The sequence below is a fragment of the Pseudophryne corroboree genome, chromosome 2, assembly GCF_028390025.1.
Source record: "Pseudophryne corroboree isolate aPseCor3 chromosome 2, aPseCor3.hap2, whole genome shotgun sequence".
Taxonomy (NCBI): Eukaryota; Metazoa; Chordata; class Amphibia; order Anura; family Myobatrachidae; genus Pseudophryne; species Pseudophryne corroboree.
Genome location: NC_086445.1, coordinates 921,330,651 through 921,343,930, shown reverse-complemented (window position 1 = coordinate 921,343,930; position 13,280 = coordinate 921,330,651). Strand labels below are relative to the sequence as shown.

At 44.5% G+C, this 13,280-nt stretch overlaps 1 protein-coding gene across 2 annotated transcripts in view; it reads left to right on the top strand.

Moving 5' to 3' along the window:
• MLXIPL (MLX interacting protein like) overlaps window positions 1-13,280 on the top strand; it is a 298,532-nt gene that overhangs the window by 125,952 nt on the left and 159,300 nt on the right. For both annotated transcript variants that reach the window (XM_063956160.1, XM_063956161.1), the window contains exon 5: window positions 12,715-12,759. In XM_063956160.1, the coding sequence (XP_063812230.1) occupies window positions 12,715-12,759 (45 nt within the window). The remainder of the gene's footprint in view (window positions 1-12,714; window positions 12,760-13,280) is intronic.

Below are 13,280 nucleotides of genomic sequence, written 5' to 3'. Positions count from 1 at the left end.
AACTTGCCGTTTTCTGGGCGTGTGCGAAAAAACGCTGGCGTTTCTGGGAAAAACGCGGGAGTGTCTGAAGAAACGGGGGAGTGTCTGGGCGAACGCTGGGTGTGTTTGTGACGTCAAACCAGGAACGAAACTGACTGAACTGATCGCAATGGCTGAGTAAGTCTCGAGCTACTCAGAAACTGCTAAGAAATTTCTATTCGCAATTCTGCTAATCTTTCGTTCGCAATTCTGCTATGCTAAGATACACTCCCAGAGGGCGGCGGCTTAGCGTGTGCAATGCTGCTAAAAGCAGCTAGCGAGCGAACAACTCGGAATGAGGGCCTACATTCATTAATGTGTTTCATTATCTAGTTGAGAGCATATTATTGTGAAGCATGTGAGAATGCTAATTTGACGGTAATACCCCTTCGTCATTGCTTGTAATAATATATTAGAAAACCATTTCTATAGATATGGTAATATGATAAAACCAATAACTGTGCTCACTCCTTGTACATTACACCCATATAGGAATCCAAACAACAAACTTCAGAAGTAGAAAATTCAGTAACACTGTAAATTATACTGTGCAGAGAAATATAATCACTTCATGTGGGCTATAAAATATATAATTATTGTCTATGGATATTCGCAGTAGATCACAATCTTTAGAAGCATATTTTTGAAACTAGTACCCTACAAATGCATCACAAAGGTCTGGGGCAATGTCCTTCTCCTTCATCAAGTCCTCAGATGTAGATAAACAAGATGAAAAAAATACCAACTGTGTAGTATGTTCTAAAGGTAATAGGTCTCCTCAAAGTGTGCACAGTTCATATAGAGATGGTCAGCTGTGACTACTGTATATCTTTTCCAAAAAAAAGAATTCATAAAGCGCTGACAGATTATATTTTAAAAATATGTTTTTATTTAGCTAGTTTCACTCGCTATAGTAATATATATACTTGTAAAACAACTCTCTATGAACCATTTATACTGACTTTAAGACTAAAAACAAAGATAAAAAACAGCAATGAACAGTTTTCGATTACTTTCTATCTCAAAATGGCACTTTGTATATATACACATCCTCTATCTTCACACATCACATATATGAATTTATAGAAAAGGAAACCGTTATTTATAGGAAACCAGCGTGGTGTTAATATACTTTTAGTATAGCAAGATGTTTTTTAGCTAGAATAGCTTGCAGCATGCATGCATTCAATGCACTGGTAACCTATTACAAATTTCCCTTAATACAGATAATACTATGCTTGGATAGTCTTTATCTAAAATACTATAAAGCCTTTTCTGTCAGGTTGGTGGTTAGTTTGCCAGGTCGGTTTGCAATTTACCTGGCAGAAAGAAGCTGTTACTTATTTTGCCAAGCATGGAAAAGTTAATGTGCATATGTACTTGAAGCAGTTCCTTGCAGAAAAAAGCTGGTAATTATTTTGCCGAGCAGGGAGAGGTTATTGTGCATATGTACTTGAAGCAGTTCCTTGCAGAAAGAAGCTGGTAATTATTTTGCCGAGCAGGGAGAGGTTAATGTGCATATGTACTTGAAGCAGTTCCTTGCAGAAAGAAGCTGGTAATTATTTTGCCGAGCAGGGAGAGGTTAATGTGCATATGTACTTGAAATAGTTCCTGTGCAGACTTCTATAGTAGGCAATGGTTGTTAGACATGCATACTGAGATAGTTCTTGTGCAGAATTTATAATAAGCAATTGCTGTTGAACATGGCCATGCTATTTTTAAAATCAAATGATTTACCGCGTCCTCCCTCAGGGTAATTAGGCTTCCATTCACTCCCGGCTCTGGTGCTTGGTGTGAGCCTTATCTGGAGAAATAACGAGTCCCAATATTAGAGGTGATACAGCGGATTCTGCCAGTAAGGTCCCACCGAGAAGTCAGTTGAGACGCGTTTCCCCGCCTTACAGCAACTCTGTAATTCAGCGGCTTTCTCAGTTCATAGAGAGTTGTTTTACAAGTATATATTTTACTATAGCGAGTGAAACTAGCTAAATAAAAATATATTTTTAAAATATAATCTGTCAGCGCTTTCTGAATTTTTTTATCTCTGACGTCCTAGTGGATGCTGGGAACTCCGTAAGGACCATGGGGAATAGCGGCTCCGCAGGAGACTGGGCACAAAAGTAAAAGCTTTAGGACTACCCGGTGTGCACTGGCTCCTCCCCCTATGACCCTCCTCCAAGCCTCAGTTAGATTTTTGTGCCCGGCCGAGAAGGGTGCATTCTAGGAGGCTCTCCTGAGTTTCTTAGAAAAAGTTTTGTTTTAGGTTTTTTGCATCGAGGGACTAAGGGGAGAAGAAGCGAACCTGCCTGCTTGCAGCCAGCTTGGGCTTCTTAGGCTACTGGACACCATTAGCTCCAGAGGGACCGAACACAGGCCCAGCCTCGGAGTCCGGTCCCAGAGCCGCGCCGCCGGCCCCCTTACAGAGCCAGAAGCAAGAAGAGGTCCGGAAAAATCGGCGGCAGAAGACATCAGTCTTCAACAAGGTAGCGCACAGCACTGCAGCTGTGCGCCATTGCTCCTCAGGCACACTTCACACTCCGGTCACTGAGGGTGCAGGGCGCTAGGGGGGGGCGCCCTGAGCAGCAATGTAAACACCTTGGCTGGCGAAAATACACCACATATAACCCCCGGGGCTATATGGATGTATTTTAACCCCTGCCAGAATACAGCAAAAAGCAGGAGAAAAGGCTGCCGAGAAGGGGGCGGAGCCTATCTCCTCAGCACACGGGCGCCATTTTCCATCACAGCTCCGCTGGAAGGACGTCTCCCTGACTCTCCCCTGCAGTCCTGCACTACAGAAAAGGGTAAAAAAGAGAGGGGGGGCACTAATTTGGCGCAGTTTTGATAATAACAGCAGCTATAAAGGGAAAAGCACGTTATATAGTGGTATTCCTGTCTATATATAGCGCTCTGGTGTGTGCTGGCATACTCTCCCTCTGTCTCCCCAAAGGGCTAGTGGGGTCCTGTCCTCTATTAGAGCATTCCCTGTGTGTGTGCTGTGTGTCGGTACGTTTGTGTCGACATGTATGAGGAGGAAACTGATATGGAGGCGGAGCAATTGCCTGTAATGGTGATGTCACCCCCTAGGGGGTCGACACCTGAGTGGATGGGCTTATGGAAGGACTTACGTGACAGTGTCAGCTCTTTACAAAAGACAGTTGATGACATGAGACAGCCGGCTACTCAGCTTGGGCCTGTCGGGGCGTCTCAAAGGCCATCAGGGGCTCTAAAGCGCCCGTTACCTCAGATGGCAGATACAGATGCCGACACGGATACTGACTCCAGTGTCGACGGTGAAGAGACGAATGTGACTTCCAGTAGGGCCACACGTTACATGATTGAGGCAATGAAAGATGTTTTACACATTTCTGAGATTACAAGTACCACTAAAAAGGGTATTATGTTTGGTGAGAAAAAACTACCCGTAGTTTTTCCTGAATCTGATGAATTAAATGAAGTGTGTGATGAAGCGTGGGTTTCCCCCGATAAAAAACTGATAATTCCTAAAAAGTTATTGGCATCATACCCTTTCCCGCCAGAGGATAGGGCACGTTGGGAAACACCCCCTAGGGTGGATAAAGCGCTCACACGCTTGTCAAAACAGGTGGCACTACCGTCTCCTGATACGGCCGCCCTTAAGGAACCTGCTGACAGAAAGCAGGAGAATATCCTAAAATGTATATACACACATACTGGTGTTATACTGCGACCAGCAATCGCCTCAGCCTGGATGTGCAGTGCTTGGATGTGGCTTGGTCGGATTCCCTGACTGAAAATATTGATACCTTGGATAGGGACAGTATATTACTGACTATATTGCATTTAAAAGAAGCATTTTTATATATGCGTGATGCACAGAGGGATATTTGCCGACTGGCATCAAGAGTAAGTGCGCTGTCCATTTCTGCCAGAAGAGGGTTATGGACGAGGCAGTGGTCAGGTGATGCGGATTCCAAAAGGCATATGGAAGTATTGCCTTATAAAGGGGAGGAGTTATTTGGGGTAGGTCTATCAGACCTGGTGGCCACGGCAACGGCTGGGAAATCCAAATTTTTACCCCAGGTAGCCTCTCAACATAAGAAGACGCCGTATTATCAGGCGCAGTCCTTTCGGCCCCATAAGGGCAAGCGGGCAAAAGGCTCCTCTTTTCTGCCCCGTGGCAGAGGAAGAGGAAAAAGGCTGCAGCAGACAGCCAGTTCCCAGGAACAGAAGCCCTCTCCCGCTTCTGCCAAGTCCTCAGCATGACGCTGGGGCTTTACAAGCGGACTCAGGCACGGTGGGGGCCCGTCTCAAGAATTTCAGAGCGCAGTGGGCTCACTCACAAGTGGACCCCTGGATCCTTCAGGTGGTATCTCAGGGGTACAAATTGGAATTCGAGACGTCTCCCCCTCGCCGTTTCCTAAAGTCTGCTTTACCGACGTCTCCCTCCGACAGGGAGGCGGTATTGGAAGCCATTCACAAGCTGTATTCTCAGCAGGTGATAATCAAGGTACCCCTCCTGCAACAGGGAAAGGGGTATTATTCCACGCTGTTGGTATACCGAAGCCGGACGGCTCGGTGAGACCTATTTTAAATCTAAAATCTTTGAACACTTACATACAGAGGTTCAAATTCAAGATGGAGTCACTCAGAGCAGTGATCGCGAACCTGGAAGAAGGGGATTATATGGTGTCTCTGGTCATGTCCCAATTTACCCTTCTCATCAAGGGTACCTCAGGTTTGTGGTACAGAACTGCCACTATCAGTTTCAGACGCTGCCGTTTGGATTGTCCACGGCACCCCGGGTCTTTACCAAAGTAATGGCCAAAATGATGATACTCCTCCGAAGGAAAGGAGTTTTAAATTATCCCTTACTTGGACGATCTCCTGATAAGGGCGAGATCCAGGGAACAGTTGGTAGTCGGGTTAGCACTATCGCAAGTAGTGCTGCGGCAGCACGGTTGGATTCTCAATATCCCAAAATCGCAGCTGATCCCGACGACTCGTCTTCTATTCCTAGGGATGATCCTGGACACAGTCCAGAAAAAGGTGTTTCTCCCGGAGGAGAAAGCCGGGGAGTTATCCGAGCTAGTCAGAAACCTCCTAAAACCAGGCCAAGTCTCAGTGCATCAATGCACAAGGGTCCTGGGAAAAATGGTGGCTTCCTACGAAGCAATCCCATTTGGCAGATTCCACGCAAGAACATTCCAGTGGGACCTGCGGGACAAATGGTCCGGATCGCATCTTCAGATGCATCAGCGGATAACCCTGTCCCCAAGGACAAGGGTGTCTCTCCTGTGGTGGTTGCAGAGTGCTCATCTTCTAGAGGGCCGCAGATTCGGCATTCAGGACTGGGTCCTGGTGACCACGGATGCCAGCCTGCGAGGCTGGGGAGCAGTCACACAGGGAAGAAATTTCCAGGGCTTGGGGTCAAGCCTGGAGACATCACTTCACATAAATTTTCTGGAGTTAAGGGCCATTTACAATGCTCTAAGCCAAACAAGACCTCTGCTTCAGGGTCAGCCGGTGCTGATCCACTCGGACAACATCACGGCAGTCGCCCACGTAAACAGACAGGGCGGCACAAGAAGCAGGAGGGCAATGGCAGAAGCTGCAAGGATTCTTCGCTGGGCGGAAAATCATGTAATAGCACTGTCAGCAGTGTTCATTCCAGGAGTGGACACGACCTCCACCCGGGAGAGTGGGGACTTCATCCAGAAGTCTTCCACATGATTGGGAACCGTTGGGAAAAACCAAGGGTGGACATGATGGCGTCCCGCCTCAACAAAAAACTGGACAGGTATTACGCCAGGTCAAGGGACCCTCAGGCAATAGCTGTGGACGCTCTGGTAACACCGTGGGTGTACCAGTCGGTGTATGTGTTCCCTCCTCTGCCTCTCATACCCAAGGTACTGAGAATTATAAGACGGAGAGGAGTAAGAACTATACTCGTGGCTCCGGATTGGCCAAGAAGGACTTGGTACCCGGAACTTCAAGAGATGCTCACAGAGGACGCGTGGCCTCTGCCTCTAAGAAGGGACCTGCTCCAGCAAGGACCCTGTCTGTTTCAAGACTTACCGCGGCTGCGTTTGACGGCATGGCGGTTGAACGCCGGATCCTAAAGGAAAAAGGCATTCCTGAGGAAGTCATCCCTACCCTGATCAAAGCCAGGAAGGATGTGACCGCAAAACATTATCACCGCATTTGGCGAAAATATGTTGCGTGGTGTGAGGCCAGGAAGGCCCCAACGGAGGAATTTCAACTGGGTCGATTCCTGCATTTCCTGCAAACAGGAGTGTCTATGGGCCTCAAATTGGGGTCCATTAAGGTTCAAATTTCGGCCCTGGAGATTTTCTTCCAGAAAGAACTGGCTTCAGTTCCTGAAGTCCAGACGTTGTCAAGGGAGTGCTGCATATACAGCCTCCTTTTGTGCCTCCAGTGGCACCTTGGGATCTCAATGTAGTTTTGGGGTTCCTCAAATCACATTGGTTTGAACCACTTAAATCTGTGGATTTAAAATATCTCACATGGAAAGTGGCCATGCTGTTGGCCCTGGCTTCGGCCAGGCGCGTGTCAGAATTGGCGGCTTTATCTTGCAAAAGTCCCTATCTGATTTTCCATTCGGACAGGGCGGAATTGAGGACTCGTCCTCAGTTTCTCCCTAAGGTGGTGTCAGCGTTTCACCTGAACCAACCTATTGTGGTGCCTGCGGCTACTAGGGACTTGGAGGACTCCAAGTTGCTAGATGTTGTCAGGGCCCTGAAAATATCCTGTATGCACCCAACAAGCTGGGTGCTCCTGCTTCTAAGCAGACTATTGCTCGTTGAATTTGTAGTACAATTCAGCTTGCACATACTGTGGCAGGCCTGCCACAGCCAAAATCAGTAAATGCCCATTCCACAAGGAACGTGGGCTCATCTTGGGCGGCTGCCCGAGGGGTCTCGGCTTTAAAACTTTGCCGAGCAGCTACTTGGTCAGGGGCAAACACGTTTGCAAAATTCTACAAATTTGATACCCTGGCTGAGGAGGACCTGGAGTTCTCTCATTCGGTGCTGCAGAGTCATCCGCACTCTCCAGCCCGTTTGGGAGCTTTGGTATAATCCCCATGGTCCTTACGGAGTTCCCAGCATCCACTAGGACGTCAGAGAAAATAAGAATTTACTTACCGATAATTCTATTTCTCGTAGTCCGTAGTGGATGCTGGGCGCCCATCCCAAGTGCGGATTGTCTGCAATACTTGTACATAGTTATTGTTAACTAAATCGGGTTATTGTTGTAGTGAGCCATCTTCCTAGAGGCTCCTCTGTTATCATACTGTTAACTGGGTTCAGATCACAAGTTGTACGGTGTGATTGGTGTGGCTGGTATGAGTCTTACCCGGGATTCAAAAATCCTTCCTTATTGTGTACGCTCGTCCGGGCACAGTATCCTAACTGAGGCTTGGAGGAGGGTCATAGGGGGAGGAGCCAGTGCACACCGGGTAGTCCTAAAGCTTTTACTTTTGTGCCCAGTCTCCTGCGGAGCCGCTATTCCCCATGGTCCTTACGGAGTTCCCAGCATCCACTACGGACTACGAGAAATAGAATTATCGGTAAGTAAATTCTTATTTTTTTTGTAGTGCTTGTTTTTTTGAAGGGTGGAGTAGTCCCTTTGATATAGGAGAGCTGCAGACAGTTTAATATTCCTCTGTGTATAGAGCAATAGATGGTGTACCATACTCACACAAATGTGTGGTGTCATCCCCCCATAAAGGCTTCTCTTCATATACTGTTTTCTCTGATACCGCAATCAAGGGAGTGGGAATCACCCAATGGTGGTCATTCTGAGTTGATCGCTCGCTGATATTTTTAGCAGCATTGCTAATCGGCTAAAATCCGGCAGTTCTGCGCATGCGTATGCACCGCAGGGCGCACGCGCTAAGCAATTTTACACAAAACTATGCTATTTTACTCACGGGCGAACAAAGCTTTTCAGTCGCTCTGTTGATTTGAGAATGATTGACAAGAAGTGGGTGTTTCTGGGTGGTAACTGAGCGTTTTCTGGAAGTGTGCTAAAAAACGCAGGCGTGGCAGCAGAAAACGCAGGAGTGGCTGGAGAAACGGGGGAGTGGCTGGCCGGACGCTGGGCGTGTTTGTGACGTCAAACCAGGAACTAAACGGACTGAGGTGATTGCAATCTAGGAGTAGGTCTGGAGCTACTCAGAAACTGCAAGGAAATGCTTAATAGCAGAATTGCTAATCCTTCGTTAGCTATTCTGCTATGCTAAGATACACTCCCAGAGGGCGGCGGCTTTGCGTTTGCATTGCTGCTAAAAGTAGATAGCGAACGAACAACTCGGAATGACCACCAATATGCGTAAGAACAATGAAGCTTATAACATATATAGTAATACTTGTAAAGTTTTCTTTAGGGTATCTTCCTTTCTCTCCTGGCCGGATACCTTCCTCTTACTCCATATGATATTAGGGATACATATGATATTGGGGATACATCATACATGTGTATAATAAATGTTGGTCTCATCAGGAGTAGATGCAAAACACTGCTTGATTGATTTCAGTGCAATGGAGTCGCTAGTGTGTGCAGTGGTCCTCTATATCTCTTTGCTATATTTTTATAGTTATGCCTAACAATGAATTTACCTATATGGATTGCAGCTGACGTAACATTATTTCACCTTGCTATAGGGAAATTACCCCAATGTATGTGGCGAAATTTACATTCAAAATTGGCCTTGATTAGAGACAGGAGTACATCCATTTAAATGGTTTAATTTTCCACCCCAGTCCAACCAGTTCAAACCACGTTGCAATTGCATTCCCTCCCCAACTATCTCTAATCAATTACAAGCCTTTCACTGCACGTAGAAATCCATATAGAAAGTATACAAACCAAGCAAATAGAGCCAAAACCACCCTTATCTGTCACTGTATTATTAGGGAGAGAGTGATCAAATCTTGGAGAGAGACAAATTGGAGAAGTTGCTCATAGCTGCTGTAATTTACAGCCTGTAAAATGACAGGAGCTTATTGGTTTGTGGCGCTTTATCTCCCTCCAAGATCTGATCAATTCTCCCTACACTTCATTTTTTTTTCTCCACAATTCCACCTCAGTTTTGATGGCAGTGCCCACATCTCTCTAATAAATTAATCATATTCCATTGTTGGTATTTAATTTTGATTATATGTGTAAACTTTCATTAGTAAGTAATATCAGATGAAGAATACATTTATTTCAACTTTGCTGCCATTTAGACATATTCATTTCATCATCATTACAAAAAAAAAAAGCTACAATGTGTTTCTTAATTCTTTGGCATCCTCTATAAGATGTTCTAGTCTTCTATTGTGGCGGTGTGCAATTGTATTCTGAAAACACATTTTATTTTAACTCTTCATATGATCTTTGTGTCTAGAGGAGTCATTGTAGTTATATTCTCAAATATAACTTCTGCAGTATTTCTAATATTTATAACATTAGGGTCTATTTATCACAGGAGAAGATCCCTAAATCTGCTAAATAGTTGTTGTTTTTTCGCCGGAGATAGGGCTTCTCCCTATTTACTAAGCTCTGAAGCCGGCAAAAGTTATTGTCATAGATAAAGCCTCCCATAGTCTTTGTTGACTACCTATGGAAAAAATACTTACGAATCGGAATCCTATTTAAGGAGAATGGTTGCCAACCGGTACTGTCGCAATTCTCTGATCGCGTCAGTTTTTCAACGCTGCCAATGATTGCCTGGTTTGACCAATTTATTTAAAGCGGCAATGGAAATAAATACTAAACTAGAATGATATTGTATTTATTTCTGTTGCCTCTTTAAATCCGTTGGTTGCCAATTATCGCTTTAAAAAACGAACAGATAGTAAATCTGCCTCTTAGTGTAAAGGTGGTTCCAATTAGTGCCGATCTATTTTCGACGGGTAAAAACATCCGGATATCGCAGTTAATGTCTGATGGTCATTATCGCGGCATCTTATTACAGGCCGCTTTCATTGGCCAAAAACGGACCTGCGATCGCACAAAAATACATATCCCCTCTGTTATCGTGGCTTTGGCAGCCGCTTATTGCGCATTATATTTCGGGTGCCTGATGCACCCAAACCATAATCCACGATAAGTCCGGCATCGGAGGGAGAAGTCCGCCACATCAGAGCTAATAGGATAGCCCCTGGCGATACAATTATCCTGCAGTCAATATTGGATACCCCCTAAGTGTTGGATTTATGCTCAATGCACTGGCTTAACTGTGCCTTCAATGGCCCAAAAGCATTTTTTTTCTGAAAAATAATATATGGAAGTATAAAGCAGCATAACAGCACTTTTTTTGATTTTTTTTTGGCTGTGGACACAGTTCTAAAACAAATGCAGCCCTCTTCATTGAAATGTGTGGGGCAAAATTAGCCTTTGATATCCTTCAGCACCTCATATTGGCATAAGTTTGGTGGGAGATGCACAGTTGTTGGGCCCAGTGTGTGTGCGTGTCATCTCCATAGTTACGGCACTTCTTACAGGAAAACAATATGATTGCCGAGCCTACTGGTCTGTGTAGAGATGTTTTATGCTAAAGTTCTTTCTGAGAAATAGTTTGCATGCATTCTACAGTTATTCTATAAGATCTGATTACGAGGGGCACTGCCACTATATAATATTTAATCAGATTCATCCAAATAATAACTCCCAGAATTATTATTATTATTATTATTTATCATTAATAATAATTATTATTATGTGTATGTTAGTCTTTTAAGGATGAAAATGTATTAAGATTGTACTATTGCATTTGTTAAGAGTATAGGGATGTTGTTTTGTACTACAGGAAAATCCATTTATGGAGCCTCAATTTAGAAAATTTGTAGGATTTCTAGCTTTTGGTATTAACATATAATTTTAGGCATGCACAGCCTTAGTCTAAAGAAAAGCACCTATTCATGAATTTGGCCACTAGGTGGAGCCCTATAGACCTGCTGCAACAAGTGATCAAAAATAGTTAATTTCAGACATGTTATGTTAGACTCTGTTGGTATACAGTAGCACCAGAGAACGAATTCTGTATTCACTGACATTACATGAGATTATTATTATTATCTGACATATTACGCAACCCTATACAGTGACAGATTCATTCATGACACAAACAAATACTGTAATACATACGATATACCAGCTGTCGGGATGCCAGGTGTCAGTATCCCGACAGTGGCATCCTGGCAGCCGGCATACCAGCAGCGAGTACCCTCGCAGGCTTGCTGCGCTCGCCTACGCATCGGGTCCGATGCCACATGTAATATTCCCACTCGGGTGGTGGTGTGGACCCACCACCCGAGTGGGAATACGGGGTTGCGGTTGGGATTCCGACCGCTGGCATTTAGCCGCCTGTCGGGATTCCAGCGTTGGGATCCTGAACGCCAGGATCCCAACAGGCGGTATAGTAACCATATACCTAAATGACAGGCAATGGCCTGAAACAGAAGGTACAGTAATGATGGCCCTGCCCATATGAGCTTAGGCTACAGTCTGAGATGTGGGGAACACTTGATACATAAGGTAACAGAATAAGAATTGTAATTGCTGGTGGGGAAACTGCGTGTTATCTGTCTTTATAGAACTAAAGTCAGATCATCTCTATTAATGTTAATGTTATGCTTCTGGAAATATAGTGTACTTGTGTGAGTTTATTTGTTTTCAAGAATATGTTGATTTCTAGCTAAAGTCTATCTTGTTTTCTTCATTTATTAGATACATTGATTCATAGTTACATCTGCAGCCGCATTAGATGCTGGCAAATAAATGCAGATATGGGCCATCAATGCGACCGCACTGCGACTATACTGTATATTGGCTTGTCTGTGCATCTGCATTTACCTCTCCTTAACCAGAAGAATTGTCTGACAGCAGCCGACCGCTGTCTGTGCTTACCTCCGAATGGCCAGCAGTTGCATCTGTGCGCCCATGATACAATTATCTTACGAACGAGCTCGTTGTTGCTGCCAAGATACCCCCATGTAGCCAGGGCTTGGCTGTTTGTAACTCTGAATGCGCAGTAAGAAGAAACGTGTACGTAAACGCTTTGCGTGACTCTGGAACAGGCCCATTATGTTAATGAAACTCAAAATAGGTCATACAGTTGTATTTATTTAATATAAACAAAAGGAGAGAGAATTGACTGCATAGGAAAGGAAAGAGTTAAACATCTGGTGAGGGGTGGACCTAGCTGTGAGGAAAGTACAGCCTTTTTTGAAGGGGAGGGTTTGTGATATATAAGAAAGGTGAGGCCATTTTAGATCTCTCTTGTGGGGATTTTGCCTTTGCACCCAGGAGCGGTGAGTAGTCACTGTGGGGGTTGAGTTGTCACCTATTACCGGTGTGTGATGGTTGTATTAAAATTAGGATCGTTTCGAAGTTTTAGTAATTTAAGGTTAATTTAGGTTAATAGAGCCGTTCTTTTTGCTGCCACCATATGCCGGCTGGATCGGCATCTTAATAAAATTTTCTATTTACAGGTTTGCTATTGGTTAGGGACAAATAAATAGCTAGCAATTTTTCTGCCAAAATTCAAGTCCCCGTGTCTTTATTTCTGGTTGTGAAGGTAATGAAGGTTTACTTTAAAGAAGGGGGTCCACCAAATATCACTAAGATGTTTATGGTTAAGGATGAAATAATGCTCTGTATAGTATGTCTCTAATGTTCTTATTTGTTATTATATATTTCTTACAGCTGCGGAAACTTCACCAGGATGGCAAGCCATTACAAGAACAAAAGGTTTGTATGGTCAGAGTCAAAAGCAAGCAGTTTATGCAGCAGTACTGCAATGCTGAAGCCAACGTCTCTTTGTAGGGGACCTGAGATTGTCCATGTCTGATGGAATTGTCTCAGTGCTGAGTATTTTCCGGTGTGGGATATATATTTGTGGGTGGGTTTAACGGAAAGGAGGCACTCCCCAAATGCTGCTATTTCATGGTCATGCTTAATTGTGTCCCTGCAGGAAAGTGAGGAGAGTTCCAACTGACCAAATGTGTGAAACACAACTTTACCCTAGTTCTTACGAATAGTGATATCCTCTGTTTTAATTGACCGTTATTACAGTCAGTCACAGTTGTTGCAAATGGAAGATGTTCAAAGCGATTGTACTTGGAACACCTGCCGGAACACATTTATAGTCATGAAGGGTGGCAGGAAGGAAGAGGTAGGAGGTAACAGGTTGGGCTGTATGTTGAAGTTGGGCAGGTAGAGAGGTAGAGCACCAGGCTGTTACTGTGCCTTCCAATGCCCTCTCCCTCGTT